An 18,289-nucleotide genomic window follows, 5' to 3' on the forward strand; every position below is an offset into this window, starting at 1 on the left:
GAGTTTATGTGACAGTAGTTGGACCACAATTAACGCAAAACAGCCCATAGAACCACATATTTTAAGTCAGTTTGTCTCAACCAGCCGGAGCCGGATGATTTGATTTGATTTATTACAAGTGGGCCCCACCTGTCGGATGCCACGTCGACATCAACCCGACCTGAGCCTGTTAACCTGAGATTAAATCCCCCCGACCCTCTCCGCGTCGCCTTCGGCCGCACGTCGCTGGAGGCCGCAGGGGTCATCAACTCCCTCAACGTGCTCCCTTCAAGTTCAGCCGGCGGCAGAAGAAAGGGGGCAGGGATTTTAATCGCAGGCGGGGTGATGCCGCCGTGGCATCTTACAGGCAGCTCCACCTGTAAGAGATCAAGTCAAACCGTCAAACTTTCCGGTTTCAGGCTTGTTAAGACAACTGGTTCAAAATGCTGGTTGTGCGGATGATTTTGTGTTAACTATGGTTATGCGAAACGCTGTCCCCAAAGCTATGATTATCTGAAATTTACTAAAAAAAAAAATCTCTCTCACACAAACACAACCGTCAGTCCCGCGCCCGCCGCCCATCATCCTCCAACTCCCTCCTCATGTCCGCCAGGCCCGCGCGCGTGTGCACGGCTGGGCCGAGGAGGCGCTCCCCTCCATCGTTGTTCCACGACCTTGGAATCTCCCCGCCTCCGGAGTCCGGACCCCACCGCTCCGCTCCCACAGTCCCACCTCATGCCCCTCTTCCAGGCCTTCACCACATGAGGCGAGTGCCCCGCTTGAATCGAAAAACACGCCACAGCCCCACATGAATCGAAAAAACAAGCGTTCCTCGCAACTATGTCTGAAACTTCTTTTCAAGCATAGAACAGAACACACTAGTAGCATCGTGTAAACATTGTCTACAAAGCCTTCAGGGGAGAAGAGAAACCCTGGGCCTAACTACCATCCCCAGAAGTTCAGGCTAGCTTTGAGTGACATGCCACCAGCTGGTTATCTCACTGTCCACGGCAACAGAATTTTACGAAATGCAAGTCAGCCCTGGGGCGCTAAGGTCTAATTTACAGGACATTTACCAAGAGCAACAGCTGATGGAGGGTTGGCACAGGGCAGACTGATCTGCAAGCCTCCGAGCTCGTTCTGCGTTGCACAAGCTGGCACGGCATCGACGACCGGAGTCCCTGCATGGCGATATGCTGCTGCTGTATTTCCACCCGACAGGTACTCCACACCGTCCCCTGCTGCTACCTCATTGGCTTAGTATATTCAGGCCGGTGTGCCTTGTCGATTTATGCGAGCAAGTACTAACAAAGGTTTGTGTTTGGTGGCTCACCGGTTTCGGTTTCTGAAAATTCATGCAGATCCTTCTTCAGTAGAACAGTTCCAGGGACCGAGGCCAGCCTGATCTTGCTAAGCTTCTTCTTGTCACAGTCCTCTATCGGCCTGAACCCGAATGCTGATGTCCATGTGTCAACTAGGCTCGGTATTGCAGATAGAAGCAACATCTCCACCTTCAGCGATTTCAGCATCTGTTAAAATACCAGGCATGCATAAGTTTTACTGTGGCAACCAGGTATGGAACGTTGTATATGTGGACAAACAGAAATATTGTATGTACAGCAAGTCATGCAAGTATGAGAGAATTCCATATTTGCCACTCAAGTTCTACCTAAATGCCACTCGGAATTTCCTTGTTCCAATTTTGCCACTCAAATTTTGCATGGAGTACAAATATGCCACTACCGTCAGTTGACCGCTAGTTGACCGTTAAGTAAGAGATGAAAAGTCAATTTTGCCCCTAGATGGAGGTACCTTTTACAGTCTTTCATGATATTTCTCATCTAATTTGTTAAGAATGGGTGGATAGAATTGCACTGTTGTATACTATCTATTGTTACCTGCTGCAAATATTCCACCAAGACAATTGCATCTGATGCGCCAGCTCCGTTGGCTTCTATTTTTGTGTTCTCTCGGCAGGTTCCAGGTTTGATTAATGTTGAATTTGCTGATGTTAGTTCGATTATGGCTAATGCAGGCTCATCCTTGATGGGAATAGGAACAACATCAGGTTATCTGTTATTGTAGTCTTTAATGCTTTTTGAAATCCAGTAGCAAAATCTGCATTTAGGTAGAACACAAACTGAATTTCAATCTCTTTTCATGTCTTTTTTGTTTGTATTTTCCCCACCATGAAAGAACTAGTGGTTAATACGAAAAAACTAACAAGTGTTCATCTCTTATTTAACGGTCAACTAGCGGTCAACTAACAGTAGTGGCACATTTGTACCTCGTGCAAACTTTGAGTGGCAAATTTGGAACAAGGAAATTCTGAGTGACATTTGAGCATATGGGCAAAATTTGAGTGGCAAATATGGAATTCTCTCTGCAAGTATTCCGGTGCTTAAGAAGGATATACAGTGAGAGCATGCTTGGAAATTGGAAGATGTCTCGGGGGTAAGACTAACATGATGCTTTGGTACGGAAAATTTAAGAATGTCCAAACAGATGACAAAAGCACCGCTGTCTAGTTATCTTATACCTGTTCAATGTAATCCACGATGCGCCTGCACATCCCCTGTTGACGATTCTCAGTACAAGTAGCTATTAGAGGCATCTCTGCAACGACTGCACCATGTAACCTGCAACGACATCTATATTAAGCCCAGATGCTCAGCTATTGGCCTGATTAATTTAGGCTGCTGAATTCCTAACTCATGAAAACAAATACGAAAAAAATGTCTATTCACATCATACCTGATGGATGCCACAGAAATGATGCTGTCGTCCTTTTCCAGGACTATAGTATAGAACCCCTTATAATCCAAGTGTACAAAGTTAGACCTGGCAAAGAAATATCAAGTGTAAATGGAGATGTTAAGTAATTATTACATGATATTCCAGGGAACTAAAATATACAAAATAAAGTGAACATGCAATAAGCATGACAAATAGTTCACCTCCAGTTATACAGTATAAGGGGCATTATGTCCATCCCTGTTCTCGGGTCGAAAATAGGCAAGAAGCATTCTTCCAAAATACTTAAAGCAATAATTAACTTCATATTGCACTCAGCCAGGAGAGCAATATCTGCAGCCATGCGGACCTTTTGATCACCATTGTTGTGAAGTATGGTGCAAGAAAAGCCATCATCAAGGTGGTCAGGTATTCCAACACGTGAACGCAGGCTCGTATAAATCTGAAAGTATCAGTATCAAGTAAGCTTTCGGCCGCCCTTCACCAAATATACTGCTAGATTTAGTAATAGAACAAGTACAATCTTTGAGTATACCTGCTGGCATCTTCTTCCACAAAACCAGGTACCAGGTCCACTTTCCTCATTGCATAAAACTTTACCAGATATGCATTTTATGTGATCTGGAGGAAATAAATTGATTAAGCAACACATACCATAAAAAGGAATAAGCAACTGAATGAATGAGCATTTTGAAAAGAATGTTTAAGCAGTGTTAATCTCTTTTTAGGCCTGAGTACAGGAATCCAGAACTACGATAAGAAATTATGTGCAATTGAGGTGGAAATTACAGTTGACTTCAAATACAATTACTCTTATTAGTTATAAGGGGTAAAAATTGTACTACCTCAAAATGGGCGACCACACATGTAGGTTAACTATTGCCATGAAATGAATATTACATAAACAGATAATCATAAGCTATGTTAGTGTTCGATCAGTTCTGGATCAACAATGCATGAAAAATAGACTTTCACAAAATTAATGGGTGATAAAATAAATATTTTTCTTATCAAATCCACAAAAGTGACAAATAACAAGAAATATGGTAAGACAGCACTGAAGTCTGAAGATGCAAAGTGAGGCATTACATTGACGTTCACACTGTGAGCATTCAAAAGCGTGCAAGGGAGTTCTAGGCTCCTTTGAACTGACCACTTCCCCACAAACATCACAACGGCAGCTAGAGCAATACCAGCTGCCATCTGGAATCTCCTGAAAAAATAATTACAAAACAGCAGGAACCATTCAGTAAAAACAATGAAAACCTTGTTCACACTGTTGTTAAAGATGACAAGCTTGAAAATAGCAGGCTGAATTGGTCAAAATATGTACTTCTGGCAAGTGCAATGGATAGTAATATCAGTAAAATGAGTTGAAATATGATAGATGAAGTGACAATAAATTGTTCAGTATGCAAAATATGATTTCCAGAACAGGTAGAAAACTTTATCATATTAAGGTTGGAAGTCAAGTATTAAGGGTTGCTCAAACAAAAAGTATGAAGTACATGTTTGAACCGATAAGTGTAATACACACAGAAACAAGACAAAACAGATTGGATACAAAGATATTTTCTTTTGCCTTCTGGAAACATCATTTCAATTGCATTCAGGAACCAATAGTACCCCATAATTTCTTTCAAACTCAGCATAAAATGGTTTGGTTAGTTTCTCATACAGTGCATCTAGATAATTCCAAACTTTAGCTAACCAAAGAAAAGGGGGGCACTAGGAAACAAACCTGAGAAGGCAAGCAGGCCACATGGTAACTGGCAGGACAGTTGTCGCAGCATATCAGTTCACCGCCATCACCACATAATCCACAAGTGTCATCGTTTTGATCTGCTTGGAGCAAGAGAGTAACTTTTGCACGTTCTTCTCTCACCTTATGCTCAATATACCATGCTTGAAGCTGACAAAGGCTGTATGATTTACCAGAACCCAAGAAAAGATTCAGAGAGGGGATGTCTTGCTTGAGACCTGCATGGCACCTAAAGTTGGACATCGTAAATATATTGTCACAGCACCGGCACCGAATGCCATCCTTAGTTATGTTTCCATCTTTTAACACATTTTTGGTTCCTGGCCCTCGATATTGAAGAATATTCACTTTACCAACAATGCCCATCTCAAGTAACTTGCTCAACACCGTTCTTGCTCCCTTAGGAAACTTCTTCTGGTCACATTTTTCTTCACTCTCCAAATGATATCTAGGAAGAAATTTGAAGCCAACTCTTTTTTTGAGCATTCGGTTAAAAAAGTTCCTATACCGCGCAGTCAGCCTATGTATTACAGCTGTCATCAAAAGATCATCATCATCGAACTTGCATTTACACGACCATGTTTTCCTTCCAGATTTGACATCCTTTTTGGGTGGTTGTTCTGACACTAGATCTTTTCGTGGTTCACTGCTATCTTCAGCATGTTCCCTGCGGTCGTTTATTTCAGGAACTAGATTCAAAGGGACCTGCTCACTGCTTGATGCACCTATGTGTTCTTCTTCATTACGAGGTAGACAACCAGTAGGATTCTCAGCTGTACTATCCATGCATTGACCAATTATGTAATCACTTATAATACCATCATCATTTACTTTCTGTTTCTTCCTTACAACTTTATCTTGGTTATCTGCAACCTTCTCCAACCTTTTTTTATTTGAAGAAACATGCTCACTGCTTGCTGCACCTATCTGTTCTCCCCCATCATGAGATACATAACCTGTAGGATTATCAGATGTACTGTCCATACTTTGGCCAATTGCACAATGACTCACAGGATCATCATTTACTTTCTGTTTCTTTCCACTGACTTTGTCTTTGATATGTGCAACCTCCTTGGACCTTTTCTGCACCTTTTTACTTGGGATTGACTCTGATATTTGCGTTTGTTCAAATGTTGCGCCATCATTCTTCATGTTCATTTCACCATAGTGTCCCAATACCTTTGAGTTTGGTTCAGACGAAGGGCCACAAATTGACTGCCCAGGAGGTTCTGGATTGATTACTTCCCAACCAATTGGAGAACCCTCATTATCAAGATACAAAAATCCCTGAATCAAGCTTGCTTCGTAAGACGATGACTGGATGTCCAGCTGCATGTTAGTACCCATGCTGTCATTGGAAAATTTGAGGCAACTCCACATCTCCTGGTTGTATGTACTGTTGTTCATGAAAGAGAGTCGCCCATCTTGCGGGGAGACAAACAATACTTGTGGTTCTGAGATCATCAATGGGCTACCACTGGCTTCAGATGATAACCACCCAGTTTTTGTAATCTCTTCCAAGCTCATCTCTTTAGCATTCAAGTTTGTGTCAGTTTCTGTTGACAACACACCAGCTGAAGGTCCATACCCTACACCTTCATCTGCTGCTTTGAATTCAGGAATAACAGCAACATCATCTTCATTGTTCGTATCATCTCCGTTAGCTTTGAAGTGTGTCTCCTTTTCTTCTAGTAGTGATAACGTACCAGCCGAAGGTCCATCCCTTACATCCTCATTTGCTTCTTGCGACTCAGAGACAGCATCACGATGTTCATTGTTGGCATCATCTGTAGTTCTAAGGAGCATCTCGTCCACCTGATGAGAAAACAGCAAGTTCTGTCCTATGAGCAACTCATCAGAAGGACTATCTGCAGAATTACCCACATCAGTGATTTCCGTCAGACCCTTGGTTTGCGCATTCTCAACCAGGTGAGCTGAATAATAACCAGGCGGGAAATATAGCGGATCGGACTCAGTTTGAACATCCCGAGACATTTTGGGGTATGAAAATTTATTCTCTGTACTAAAATAAGTAGGCCGTGAACTGACAAGATCTGCTGCATCTTGGAGACCTTTCACTATACGATGAGCAGTATTTCTGATGCTTCTTTCGTTCATTTCTTCCATTGTTACTGAACTTTGATACCCTTTATACTGGCTATGTTTGCTTGTTCCAAATAAAGAAGACCGTTCAACATGCAGAGAATTTCCCTCTTTATCAGATTGGCCATCAGATAGAAGAAGCGGCAAAAGATTTCTTCGTGACGTGGGATGTTTGTTGTTATAGTTGCTTGAACAGTTGGGCTCAAGTGCCTTGCTAGCATTTCTGCGAGTCAACCTCTTGCTCTCACTGTGATTGAGGAATGTAACTGTGCTGTTCACAGCTTTCAGTGCCATCCCGTTCCGCAGAGCTGCCACCTTCTTATCTATGCAAACTACTGCCATGAATGGATCAAGGAGCTGCCACTGATGGAGGAATGATAGTGATTGCTTCGGACGCCGGACCTCGTGTTCTAAGCACAGCAGTGTGTTCTTCAAATCATACAAAAAGTCATACATGTTGAACCATTCCTTTGCACAATCGTATCTATCAAATCTGGATGAGTGAATAAGCAACCACTGACCAAAGCATTTCCAAGCCCTGGGGAGAGAAAACAGGCGCATTACTTTGTCGGGCGACTCATACATGAGGTCGATCTTACTCTTATCCCCTCTTTCCTTGCCCTCGATCTTCCACCCGGCATCCATAATGAGAAGATGTGCGTGCAGCCGGAGATGATTCCAGAGCATTCCATAGCCATGGCCATCCCTTCGCCGTGAGACACTGGTAATGTCAACCTTCTCCCAATCCATGACACTGCAAAGTTTTGCTCTCTGACTCCTGCGAGTCACCGACCTGCGAGTGTACACCCGATCAATTGAAGGCGGTGTCCACTGTACCAAGAGTTCAGAAGGTCTGGTATGATCTGTACAAGGCATTGCTTTGTGCATCTGCTCAATAGAGCTATGATAGAAGACATGATAGCTTGATAGGTTGCCATGCGTAAAGGACTCAACTATACGGCAGCAGACCATCTTGTGGTTTGAAGGAGAACTGGATGGTGTGCTAGCTGGTACCAATGCCTTGGACGCATCAGTTTGCGAAGTGGTCTGCCCGCCCCGGCCATGTGGTTGATGACCACTGGTTCTGCCGGTGCCTGTTTGGCCGAAAACATCCTCAAATATTTGTCTTTCATCCTCAGAACCATCAAATCCGTCTTCTCTCAGCTCAGAAACTTTCTTTCCAAACAGCATTGTCGCAATATCCTCCTCCTTCATGCCTATTTCCACCATGAAGCCTTCCTCATCCATCCTGTTTAGGTGCAAACTGAAGGCAAGTTGAAGGCATAAACAAATTAGTGCACAGCTCTCTCTATATATATTTGCAACATTAGCTCACATTTAACAACGCTCATCGAAGCAAGTAGGTTCAGATCAAATAATCCCAGTCCGAGCATGCACTGATCCACTACAGCTGTGTTCACGACATGCCATGCCACTGCCATCAGAAAAAAAAAACCAGCTCGCCAATCTCTAAATGCAGAAAAGAATCACCAAAAAAGCACAAAAGGAGCCAAGCTGTGACTTTCCAAAAAGAGAAACCTTGAACACATCAGCAAATCTATGGAAGCATAAACAGCTTAACAAAAAGAAAAGGCACCAAGAACTGAAATCCAGAACAGACTAATGATAGCAGTTGAGTTTGCATTCGTGTCCTTTTAAGGATACCCAAAAGATTATCCAGAAATATTTCTCTGAAAATAATTGCACTAAACTGAAACCACACTTCAGACAGAGTCGCAGACCCTGAAATGATTTCACCAGAATGGCATTTCGTCGTTGAAAGTAATGCAAGGATCAAAGTAAGCTATAGAATGAGGGCATCCAAGTGGATTTCAGTTGAATGGGGTAAATGAAAAACCACCACCCATGAGCCAACCCCCACCCCAACTCACCCATCATCCACATCCATCAAGAACTCTACCCAACATTTCGGCATTCCATGTCCACCCACGCACCATTTACACGGCCAACAAATCGATCAAGCAATCCATCTGACACGCACCGGACACACCACAAAAACAGCAGAGATTCCCCGTTCCCCAATCCATGAATAAACCAAATGCAACGGAAGAAAAAAAAAAGATGCGCTGCTACATACCAAGAACACAGGCGCCGCCAAGGGGAGGAGCAATGCCAATGAGCACGGACGGCAATGGCGACGCTCCGACTCCTGCTCAAGAAACGGCAGCACCGCTTTACTCTCTCCCCTGGCCACTATCCCCTCTCCATCGGAGATGTCGCCTCCTCTCTCTCTCTCTCTTGTGTCTATCCACCAAGCTCTGTCTACTTCACTGAACACACCGCACCGAACAGTGATGGCACTAATAGCTAAGCTTTGCCCCGGGGCGCGCGCACAAATCTTTTGCGCAGGGACAGGAGGCGGGTGGTGCCCTGCGCGCCCGTTTACGGCCTGGCGACGCGCGCGGCTCCCTGGGGCCCGGTTGCCAGTCTGGCATGCGTTCCCGCGAGAAACGGGTGGGGGGGACGGTGGACCGGTGCGTGCCAGCGTGTGTGAGTAAATTGGGGCGCCTCGAGTTTTTGTTTACTCGTGTCAGTGGGAGTAAATTGCACAAACCACCGACTACTGGGCACATTTTTGCACAAAACGGATTTTTTTTATTTTTCACCAACTGTTGGTATGATCTGTTGCAGATAGGTCCTAATGGGCTATTAGACAAGTTAACAGCGTTTCTAACGGGTGGGACCCACCAGTCAGCGCCCAGTCAATCGAGCTAAGATTCTATAGTCTTCGTTTCCTCTTTGATTCTCTCGGGTTGAGATTGATGGCTTCACGAGCGTTTTGTTCCATGCTGCTTGCTTGCTACTCGATCTGGTCATGGTCATCATGGTGAGGTTGGCGGCATGGACGGTGTCGGCCGGCGAGCGAGGTGAATGGCGCGGGCGGGCGCGACGCCGGGAGTTTCATCGCTGAGGTCCGACCCTGACAGACAGCCGGGGTTGTTGCTGCTGCTTGATCGACTGGCCCCAAGTGGGTTGGCTACATTGGCGCTGACTGACTGGTGAGCCTCACCCGTCAGAAACGTCGTTAACTTGCTTAATAGCCCATTAGCACGTATCTACAACGGATTAGATCAATAAGGGTTGAAAAATGAAAAAAAAATCCGTCTGTTTGCGCAAAAGTGTGGGTGAAGCTTCACACTTGGAAATAGACATCGTAGGCCGAGCATTTTCCCTTTTTTTGTAACGCGCGACCTCCGAGTTCGAGCTGAGCCCCCGAAGCGGCCGACGCGCGCGCGACGCCGAGCTCCCGCGCCGGTGCGACGCGACGTGGCACAGCGCAGAGCACGTCCGCTAGCTGCACCGCATTCGAATCACCACAGTCCACAGGTCAGCCCCCAACAATGGCCGTGCGGCTTTTGGGGCGGTGAAGTAATTAAGCTTGATACCATGCGTCCCCATCCCAGCTGCTCTGTTTCAGTGCGTGGGCACTGGGCAGGCATGCTCTGCCGGCGCCACGTGTGGACCTTGCTTCACCCTTCCACGCGCCGCGTGTCGGCTGCCGTGGCCGTGCGCGGCCGGACCTGAGAGAGAGAGCGCCTGGAGCTCGTACTGTACGTGCGTATCGGTGTTCGGTAACGATCAAACATGTTCTCCCGACGTTTGAGACGGACGAGTGGTTCTCCGTGGAGTATTCGTTAGCCTGTTGTGCGTGCACGGTGCACAAGAAACGAAACTACGGTGCTTCGACAAACCTTGGCACTAATAGCGTGTGTCTACCTACCCGTAATGATAAAAGCAAGATGAATAAAATAATTCCTCTTTCCATGTCTTCAGGGCGCGAGACTAGCTTTCCTGAAACTACTCGTCCGTCTCGGGTCACGTATATATTCTGCGTATTACCCATCAGATTATCGACTGGTTCACCTGACGTACCGCTAGAACGCAAGTGTGCGCCCTTATTCTTCGATTCTTCGATGTTAAGAACGAGTTTAAAACCGTTAATGACCCATTTAGTACAACAAATCAGAGTGGCGCAGCGGAAGCGTGGTGGGCCCATAACCCACAGGTTTTAATTTCGTGTCATGTTGATATTTGGTTTGATTATTTCGTGGCTGACTTGGCATTATCGTTGTCGTCCCGTTCGTCGATCAAACCGTCCTGTATACTGTTTGGTATTAGAGTTTTTGAGATGTTTTTTACGGTATTATCCATTCCAAATTGAAAAACACTGGGTGTGTTTGGTTTTGGTTTGACCCAACACTTGCCCTACCAAAATTTGGTAAGCCAAATAATTGGTTGTAATTTTGGTTGCCATTGAATTGGCAATTTTGGTCAAAATATTGAACTAGAGTTGGATAAAGGAAGTTGGCTTGCCAAATAGTTAGCAATGATCCAAACAATCGCCAAATTTTGGTCAATGACCAAAAATATGGCATGGCACACATTGGAAGCAAATCAAACACACCGTACAAACACCAAATGGTTGTTTGGTAGAAAGAGTTTGGAGGGGATTATCTCTAGTTTCCTAACAAAACACTCTATTTTTTGTACCAAATTAAAATACTTCTCAAACTAGTGTTTTTCTAAAAAAACACTAGTGCTTTGGGTTTTTGAGTGTTTTGGGTGACCACCCAAAACTCTCAAACACCAAAACACTAGTGACTAAAAAATACACTAACACCAAACAAAGCCTTAGATTTGTGCAAGGGCACCGTCATGATCCTCGGCTTCTCTTCTGCCGCGCGCCGACTTGGCCGGATGCCCTTTGCCCACGACCTGCGTGCTGGCTCTTCTCATGTAGGACGCCGTTGTGCTCCTGTGCAGGTCTTGGTCGTCTTGCCTCTGGGCGCACGAGTGATGTGCGGGTTCGGGGTTCCTCCCCGGTTGCTACTGGGTTGGTCCATTTTGTACACAAGCATTGGCTCTCGACTCAGCAGATGGATAGAGACGCAAAGTGTGCGCATCCCCACATGTCAGATGCCACGTCGGCATCAACCCGACCTGACCGGACCCGTTAACCTGCAACTAAACCCCCTCAGCACCCTTCTCCTTCCTACGGTCACAGTTTTCCCCACTTGTAACGAATCACAGGGCATCCAACAAGTAGGCCCCACCCATAAGGAATCCCGTGAAACCACCAAACCACCCGGTTTCAGGCTACTTGAGACAAACTGCCTCAAAATGAGTGGTTTTGCGGATGGTTTTGCAATAAGTGTGGTTCAGTGATACGACTGCTCCAAAAAATGTGGTTCTGTAAAATTTACTCTTTTTTCTTTAAGGAGGTAATAACACTGGTTGTGCGTAAATTTGTATTGGACGAGCAATTTAGTAAAAAAAAACTTGCAAAATGGAGTTAGGTGGTCTGGACTCACCATTGGTCACAGCGAATCGGGGGGTGAGGGGGGGGGGGGGGTTGACACTGTGTTGCCACTGTGGATTAGGCACGCGCTGATGGCATTGTTAATTTTATAGAAACCCCTCGGTGACTGATATGGATTACATAGAAGCCTGAAGCCTGTCTTCCACCAAATCGAAGCGCCGGAGTCGCGACTCGGTCGCCATCGTTGCCACCACACCACCTCCGCGATCAAACTGATCGCCTCCTCCGTCGCCCTTGATGTGGAGATGAAACAGCTCGCATGGAAAGCAATCAAAAGGGTAGGGATACATGAATGAGAAAATAAACGTGTTTTTGCATAATTACAACTGGCATGGGAACAGAGGGACCTAAAAAACATACCGAAGGGCTTAAACTCAAAAAGGTAAACTTGTCTGGACTCCACGGTGGCTCGAAATACAAGTTAATGGATCATCTGGCCCCATTCTGCAAGTGTGAGTAAAGCTGATGGAGCCACGAGTTGTCAGTTGTGTTTCGTCGGACTTGATCGATCGGCGGCGGCGGCGGACAAGGTTGTACAGGTTCTTATCCACGATGGGATGCAGCGATCTCTGAATCGTCGCAGGCAGGGATGGGCCTTCGGTGCAATTCTCCATGTCTATTACTTACTATACGAAGAAATGACCCGCTGGTTGCCGTGGGTTTCTCTTATCGATGGTGTTACTCTTATGGCAAACCCAGAGCCGGGATTCATAAAAGCCTCAGCCTCATGATTAAATCTGAAGCCCGAGCCGGCCCGGCCCAAGCACGGAAAATAGGGCATTTAAGTATTGAAATAATTATTTTTAAATAAAGAAATGTATTTACATATCTATTTTTTCTAAAAAATACTCCATTTAACACATTGCGAGGTTTTTTGGGCTTTCGGGCTGGGCTTTGGGCAGAAAAGCGAAGCCCAAGCCCGGCCCTGTACATGGGCTTCGGGCCGGGCTGGCAGGGCCGCCCATGTGTAAGTCTTATCAGAGTTGGCTCAGATCAGTACAGCTTTCTATCAGCAGTAAGGAACGATCGGCTCACATACATATGCCTAACAGCTTCCCATCATTACCATTTATTTCGAAACTCACACTTAAAACACTTCACGACTAGGATCGAGTACTAGCTAACAACACTTCACAAGGGTACTGGAGAGGGGTAATGAACTAGCCTATCTCGAGCAGGCCGTCCGGCACGTCACGCATACACACGTACAGACACACTGGTCGTGGACGACATCAGGTGAAAATCCTGGCTCCAGCAATCGCCGTTGGAAGATCGACCTCGCGGATATCCGTCTTCAAGCCCTTCCCAGCAGCGTTGGCCAGCGGGTGGATGCCGTGCGCCGGCCCGCTCATGTACGCTCTGTTCTCCCTCTCCTTCTGGAACGACACGCCGTACTTCTTCTCCACACCTGCAGTGAACACACACAAAACACACAATCCCCACTACTGAGTCATCGACCCCCCCAAAACAAGAAACTGACACAATAATGTGAACATGCGTACAATCGGCGAGATCCTGCCGGAGCTGGCCGTCGCGCGTGAGGGCCATCATGATCTGGGGGACGCCGAGCGGGAGAGCGTCGCCGCGGTCAACCTGCCAGAAATGGATGGTCTTGCCGTAGGTCTTGGCCACCTTCTCGAGGTCCCGGCGCTCGACGACGCCGGGCACCCCGGGCATGAAGAGCACGCCGCTCTTCACCTCGAACTCGTGCGTGTGCCACAGCGGCTTCTCCTCGTCGGGCAGCGTGAGGAACAGCTCCTCGCTGACGATGTACTCGAGCCCGATGAGCCGCGCCCCGGCGTCCGGCCCGTCGAAGATGAGGCACTGCCGCATGTCCTCGTTCAGGTGCGCGCAGAAGTGGTGCGCCTCCACCTGCCGGGTCATGTCGTCCCCGTAGAAGTGGAACGCGCACAGGTGCTGGTGGATCTGGTTGATCGGGGCGAACCCCTGGATGGCGCCCGTGGCTGTCTCGAGCAGAGCGGTGCCCGTCTCCGTCGGCTTCCCGGGGACATCCACGTCGTGGCACGAGGCCGCCATTGTTTGTCTATCTTTGTGGCTTTGTTTCGAGCGGGTTCTGAGTTGGGGCTGGGGCAGTGTGTAGAGAGTGCTTTTATGGCCTGCGTGGGCTTGTGCTGTTGGACACGTGTGGAGCCTCGAGGAGCTACTTGGGGATCCCGGAGAAGCTGGACACGTCCGATCCACGCGTGTCACCTGGAGGGCGATCGAGTCACCATGTCCAGCGCCACGTGCTCCACCGCCGAGGAGTCTTCATGCTTCTACAACCATCTCAGGCCAGCCGCCTCTCGCGGATTTAAGCGGTTCGACTTTGGCCGACTGCTGCTTGTCCGAACCTGAACACTTAGCTCAACCTCAGTCTCTAGTGATACACTTCCAAGTTCCAACCAATGCGACATCTCAATCTCAAAATGATAAACGTGGTAGCCGTAGGCCTCGTCCTGTGCACCCTGGCCGCCGCGGGCGTCTGGTCGCCGGCTCCTCCGCCGCCAGCGGCACAGCAGCACGCCGGCGCCGAGCATGTCGTCCGGGAGGGCCGCCGCGTCGTCATCGTCGAGTACGAGCGCGAGCTCCCGCTCTCCCCGGGCGACGACAGCAGCACCGGTGTCGTCAAAGAGAGACACGTCATCACGCCACCTCACGCCCTCCACGGTGGCCAGACGAACGGCGCGGTCTCTGACGCGGCCGACAAGGCGGCCGGCGTGGCGGAGGAAGGCAAGGAGAAGCTGTCCGAGGCCAAGGAGAGCGCCACGGGCAAGGTGTTCGGCGCGGTGAAGCGCTGCAAGGACAGGCTCTGCGGCGCGGCCAAGGGCGCGGAAGAAGGGGCCTCGCGCGTCAAGCATGGCGCCGAGGACGCGGCCAAAGGCGCCGGGGAGGCGCTCTCGGATGCCAAGGACAGAGCGGAGCACAAGGTGTTCGACGCTGCGTCGGGGGCCAAGGAGACCGCGAGGAGCGCCAAGGACAGAGTCTCCGAAGCAGCCGGTGAAGCCAAGGAGAAGATCAAGGATGGCGCTGCTGAAACCGCGAAGAGTGCCAAGCACAAGGTGTCCGAAGCGGCCGGTGAAGCCAAGGAGAAGGCGTCACGCGCCAAAGACGTTGCTGCTGAGACCGTGACGAGCGCCACGGGCAAGGTCTCTGAAGCGGCCGGTGAAGCCAAGGAGAAGGCGTCTCGCGCCAAAGACGTCGCGGCTGAGACCGTCACGAGCGCCACGGGCAAGGTCTCCGAAGCGGCCAGGAACGCCAAGGACAGCGCCAAGGAGACCGCCATGAACGCCAAGGACAAGGTCTCCGGCATGGCGGAGCGGGCCGAAGATTACGCGCAAGACGCTGCCGGGACCGCGGCCGAGAAGGTGGCGCATGCCGAGGAGGTCGCCAAGGCGAAGGCCGGCGAGGTGAGCAAGAACCTGACCGACATCGTTCGGCGCGCCCGCGACGTGGCGTCCGACGCCGCCGTGTACCTCCTGGGCGCGCCCATGGAGGCCGCGCGGACGGCGACGGCGGTGATGCACCTGCTGGGCTTCGCCACGGCCTACGGCGCGTGCGTGTGGGTGACGTTCGTGTCCAGCCACGTCCTGGCCGCGGCGCTGCCGCGGCAGCAGCTGGGCGTGCTGCAGAGCAAGTTGTACCCGGTGTACTTCCGCGCCATGGCCTACGGCGTCGGCCTGGCGCTCGCGGCGCACCTGCTCGGCCGCGAGCGGAGCTCCCTCGCGTCGCGCGCGCAGAGCTTCAACCTGCTCGGCGCGCTGGGGCTCGTCCTCGCCAACATGCTGCTCCTCGAGCCAAAAGCCACCAAAGTAAGTAGAGCCTCTTCTGTAAACATTTGTCTTGTCCGTGTAATTAGGTAAGTTAATCCTGTCGCTCCATTCCAAACCATTTCTTATGATGTTCCGTTCTTACACAGGTGATGTTCGAGAGGATGAAAGTGGAGAAGGAGGAAGGCAGAGGAAGGGACATGTCCGACGTCGTCGACACGCCGGCGGTCACCGTGGCCACGACGGCCCCCACAACCACAACCACGACGGCCACGGCCACCCCTATGTCAGCAGCAGCTACCCGCGTCCTGCTGGACGACGCGAGAGCAGCCAAGGCGGCGAAGGCCACGGCGGGGGACGCGGAGATGGCCAAGAGCAAGGTGGTGAGGCTGAACAAGCGGCTGAAGCAGCTCAACAGCTACTCGTCCCTGTGCAACGTGCTGTCCCTGATGGCACTGACATGGCACCTCGTGCACCTGGCTCGCCGCCTCCAGACGAGCACCGCTTGCTAGGCTCGATCTGGGCGTCAGGGCCCATTGTCCACGGGAAATCTTGCTTCTAGTTCTGGTTAGTTGGCAGGTTTCGTAATCGCCAAGCCATGGCTTTGGTGGCTATCGTTTAGGCTTCTATGTTGTAGCTTACTTAAGTAGGTTGTACCTCCAGCTTAGTTCTAGTAACTTCGTACTGGTAACATGTTCCTTCAGTTATTCAATGTGTGTTGCCTGGTGTTAACTCGAAATTGCTTTTCAACAGCGTTTCGGCGCTGCATGCTCGCTGATGGCCTCAATGTTGTAAGCTTGCTCGCTGATGGCCTCAATGGGCTGGAGCAGCACGGATCGGACGATGCAGTCTTGTGCGGCTGTGCTTTGATTGACCATGACAGGCGAATCAACACGTCCATAGGCATAATAAGATGATAAGATGGTGCCCCAAAGGAAGGACTACAAATGCAAATTTTTCTTTCTTTTTCTTATATGTTTTGTCAAACCTAATCAAATGGGCTAGCTCCGGGAGAAAACCTTGGTTCGATTTCGATTGCATGTCAGCGACGGCTTCAAATAAACGGGTGAGATTCGTTAAAGCTCACGTATTTCCTGAGAGCCTCTTACTTTTTCATTTCTGCTTGTAGTGCGATTGAGAAGAGTGCCGGGCGATCGCGCCACGTGTCAACTTTAGTCCCGACAATGGCATTTGCCTTGCGTTTGCGTATGCCTACCGCAACTTTAATCTGCATGGAAGACGACATTATTTCTGTAGCCATGCCAACTACGGTCGTCTCGCTGCAGGGCAGGGCTAGAAAACCGATGTTCGCTCCCTATTTGTTCTTTCATAAAACCTGGAGTATTTGTTCTTCCGTAAAACGGTAGCCCATCCATCAGACAATTTACATGGCAGCGTCCAGAGGAAATCCTAGCGGCGATGCATGGTCAGTCATCGTTGGCCGGTTGGCCCTGTAGTAGATCTAAGGCCAACTATGATAGTCTGGAATCTGGATAATGGCTTATTAAAACGAACGGCAACTTTTGCACTATTACAGGACACCAGAATCAAAGCTACCCACTATCTGATGGGCGACAGTGCAACAATGTTGCTGCGCTAGCAGAATTTCTAAATCTGAAGGAGCATACAATAGAGCATCCTAGGTCCGGTCGAGCTGGCATGGTAGTTACTGCAAGAAGAGTTATTTATATTATTGACTTCGAATATGGCTGTGATATTTAGAAATCACTTCAGAGTGCTCCTGTTACCTTATTTTGTTTCATCGGTGGGTTCATTGTAACAAAACTATGCACATATTCAATCCTACACTGAGAAAACAACAAATATTCCAGTTACCAGCAAACTTTAGGCATCACCATGTCAGTTACTTCGAATTTCATAAAATTGAAGCCAACAGCAAAGAGTACTATCAATAGATGCATGAGAAGAAAATCTAGCTTGCAGATATACTCCTTAAGATTCCACCATACTTCAATCTGAACTCTGAATGAATAGCAGATGGATCTCAATTTCTGGAGTCTTTCAAAAGAGCATCTGGACAATCTTCAAGCATGAAAATCTGGAGTCTTTCAAAAGAGGAAAAAGAACAGAAAAGAGGAAAAAGAACAAAGCAACTTGATAATCTACTTAATAAATTACTTTCAAAGATTAAAAAAAAACTGCTTCTGTTCTAACTATAACTCTAGTCGAGAGCCATTGGTGTTACTTCAATAAAAAATGAAGCAAATGGATGATGACCTCTGACATAGCACAATGGCTCTCCGTGATAATGGCTTACAAATGGATCTCCATCACGCCTGATGCCACGGAATTAAGTTTGAAGCTACGTGCGACAGGATTAAAGCTGCGTTCGATGAACTGCAAGCCCCGATCGCAAAGGCTAAAGCTGCGCTCGACAAGGTGCATGCAATGTGCACCAAGGTCCGCGCGTGGGTGGATCAATGGAAAGCAGCCACGCCAAGAACCATATTCCCAACAGCTGCAGCACCGCTGATCTCGTCTCCATCGCCATTGCCTTCACCGCCGCTGCTGGTTTCATCGTCGCTACCCCTATGGGTGACACAACTAAATCCAGCCCTGGTG

General features: G+C 48.5%; 3 protein-coding genes across 7 annotated transcripts; 1 reads left to right on the top strand and 2 right to left on the bottom strand.

Annotated features, from left to right (window-relative positions):
* Window positions 1-29: 29 nt before the first annotated feature.
* On the bottom strand, window positions 30-8,938 carry LOC100841912. Of its 4 annotated transcripts, none has more exons than XM_014895416.2 (10): window positions 8,697-8,938; window positions 4,475-7,862; window positions 3,823-3,946; window positions 3,269-3,354; window positions 2,937-3,175; window positions 2,734-2,820; window positions 2,519-2,618; window positions 1,313-1,508; window positions 1,056-1,223; window positions 30-356 (listed from the first exon to the last, which is right to left on the bottom strand). In XM_014895416.2, the coding sequence occupies exons 2-10, from the start codon at window positions 7,844-7,846 to the stop codon at window positions 307-309; spliced, it is 4,422 nt and encodes a 1,473-aa protein (XP_014750902.1). In that variant the 5' UTR covers window positions 7,847-7,862; window positions 8,697-8,938; the 3' UTR covers window positions 30-306. The 4 variants fall into 4 exon arrangements, with proteins under 4 accessions (XP_014750902.1, XP_010239927.2, XP_010239926.2 ...); XM_010241625.3 differs by having other exon boundaries at window positions 1,056-1,217; window positions 8,697-8,937; XM_010241624.3 differs by having other exon boundaries at window positions 1,056-1,220; window positions 8,697-8,937.
* A 4,032-nt stretch (window positions 8,939-12,970) lies between these two features.
* Window positions 12,971-14,033, bottom strand: LOC100835371 (oil body-associated protein 1A). The gene is made up of 2 exons (XM_003579730.3): window positions 13,442-14,033; window positions 12,971-13,347 (listed from the first exon to the last, which is right to left on the bottom strand). Exons 1-2 carry the CDS (start codon window positions 13,974-13,976, stop codon window positions 13,172-13,174), a joined length of 711 nt encoding a protein of 236 aa, XP_003579778.1. The 5' UTR covers window positions 13,977-14,033; the 3' UTR covers window positions 12,971-13,171.
* A 226-nt stretch (window positions 14,034-14,259) lies between these two features.
* On the top strand, window positions 14,260-16,738 carry LOC100835682. 2 transcript variants are annotated; one of them, XR_002960756.1, is made up of 3 exons: window positions 14,260-15,748; window positions 15,856-16,273; window positions 16,460-16,738. XR_002960756.1 is itself a non-coding variant. In XM_003579731.4 (2 exons), exons 1-2 carry the CDS (start codon window positions 14,345-14,347, stop codon window positions 16,216-16,218), a joined length of 1,767 nt encoding a protein of 588 aa, XP_003579779.1. In that variant the 5' UTR covers window positions 14,261-14,344; the 3' UTR covers window positions 16,219-16,445. The 2 variants fall into 2 exon arrangements, 1 of the variants encoding a protein (XP_003579779.1); XM_003579731.4 differs by lacking the exon at window positions 16,460-16,738 and having other exon boundaries at window positions 14,261-15,748; window positions 15,856-16,445.
* The last annotated feature ends 1,551 nt before the right edge of the window (window positions 16,739-18,289 follow it).

The sequence above is a fragment of the Brachypodium distachyon genome, chromosome 5 (assembly GCF_000005505.3).
Source record: "Brachypodium distachyon strain Bd21 chromosome 5, Brachypodium_distachyon_v3.0, whole genome shotgun sequence".
In the NCBI taxonomy this organism is placed as follows: Eukaryota; Viridiplantae; Streptophyta; class Magnoliopsida; order Poales; family Poaceae; genus Brachypodium; species Brachypodium distachyon.

Bases quoted from the DNA above. Each gene is read 5' to 3' on its own strand.
- LOC100841912 (XM_014895416.2), bottom strand. From the start codon at position 7,846: ATGGATGAGGAAGGCTTCATGGTGGAAATAGGCATGAAGGAGGAGGAT. The intron at 2,821-2,936 runs GTGAACTATTTG...TTTCTTTGCCAG, and splicing joins CTTATACTGTATAACTGGAG to GTCTAACTTTGTACACTTGG. The intron at 2,619-2,733 runs GTATGATGTGAA...ATGTCGTTGCAG, and splicing joins ATTTCTGTGGCATCCATCAG to GTTACATGGTGCAGTCGTTG.
- LOC100835371 (XM_003579730.3), bottom strand. From the start codon at position 13,976: ATGGCGGCCTCGTGCCACGACGTGGATGTCCCCGGGAAGCCGACGGAG. The intron at 13,348-13,441 runs GTACGCATGTTC...TGTTCACTGCAG, and splicing joins CCGGCAGGATCTCGCCGATT to GTGTGGAGAAGAAGTACGGC.
- LOC100835682 (XM_003579731.4), top strand. From the start codon at position 14,345: ATGCGACATCTCAATCTCAAAATGATAAACGTGGTAGCCGTAGGCCTC. The intron at 15,749-15,855 runs GTAAGTAGAGCC...GTTCTTACACAG, and splicing joins TCGAGCCAAAAGCCACCAAA to GTGATGTTCGAGAGGATGAA.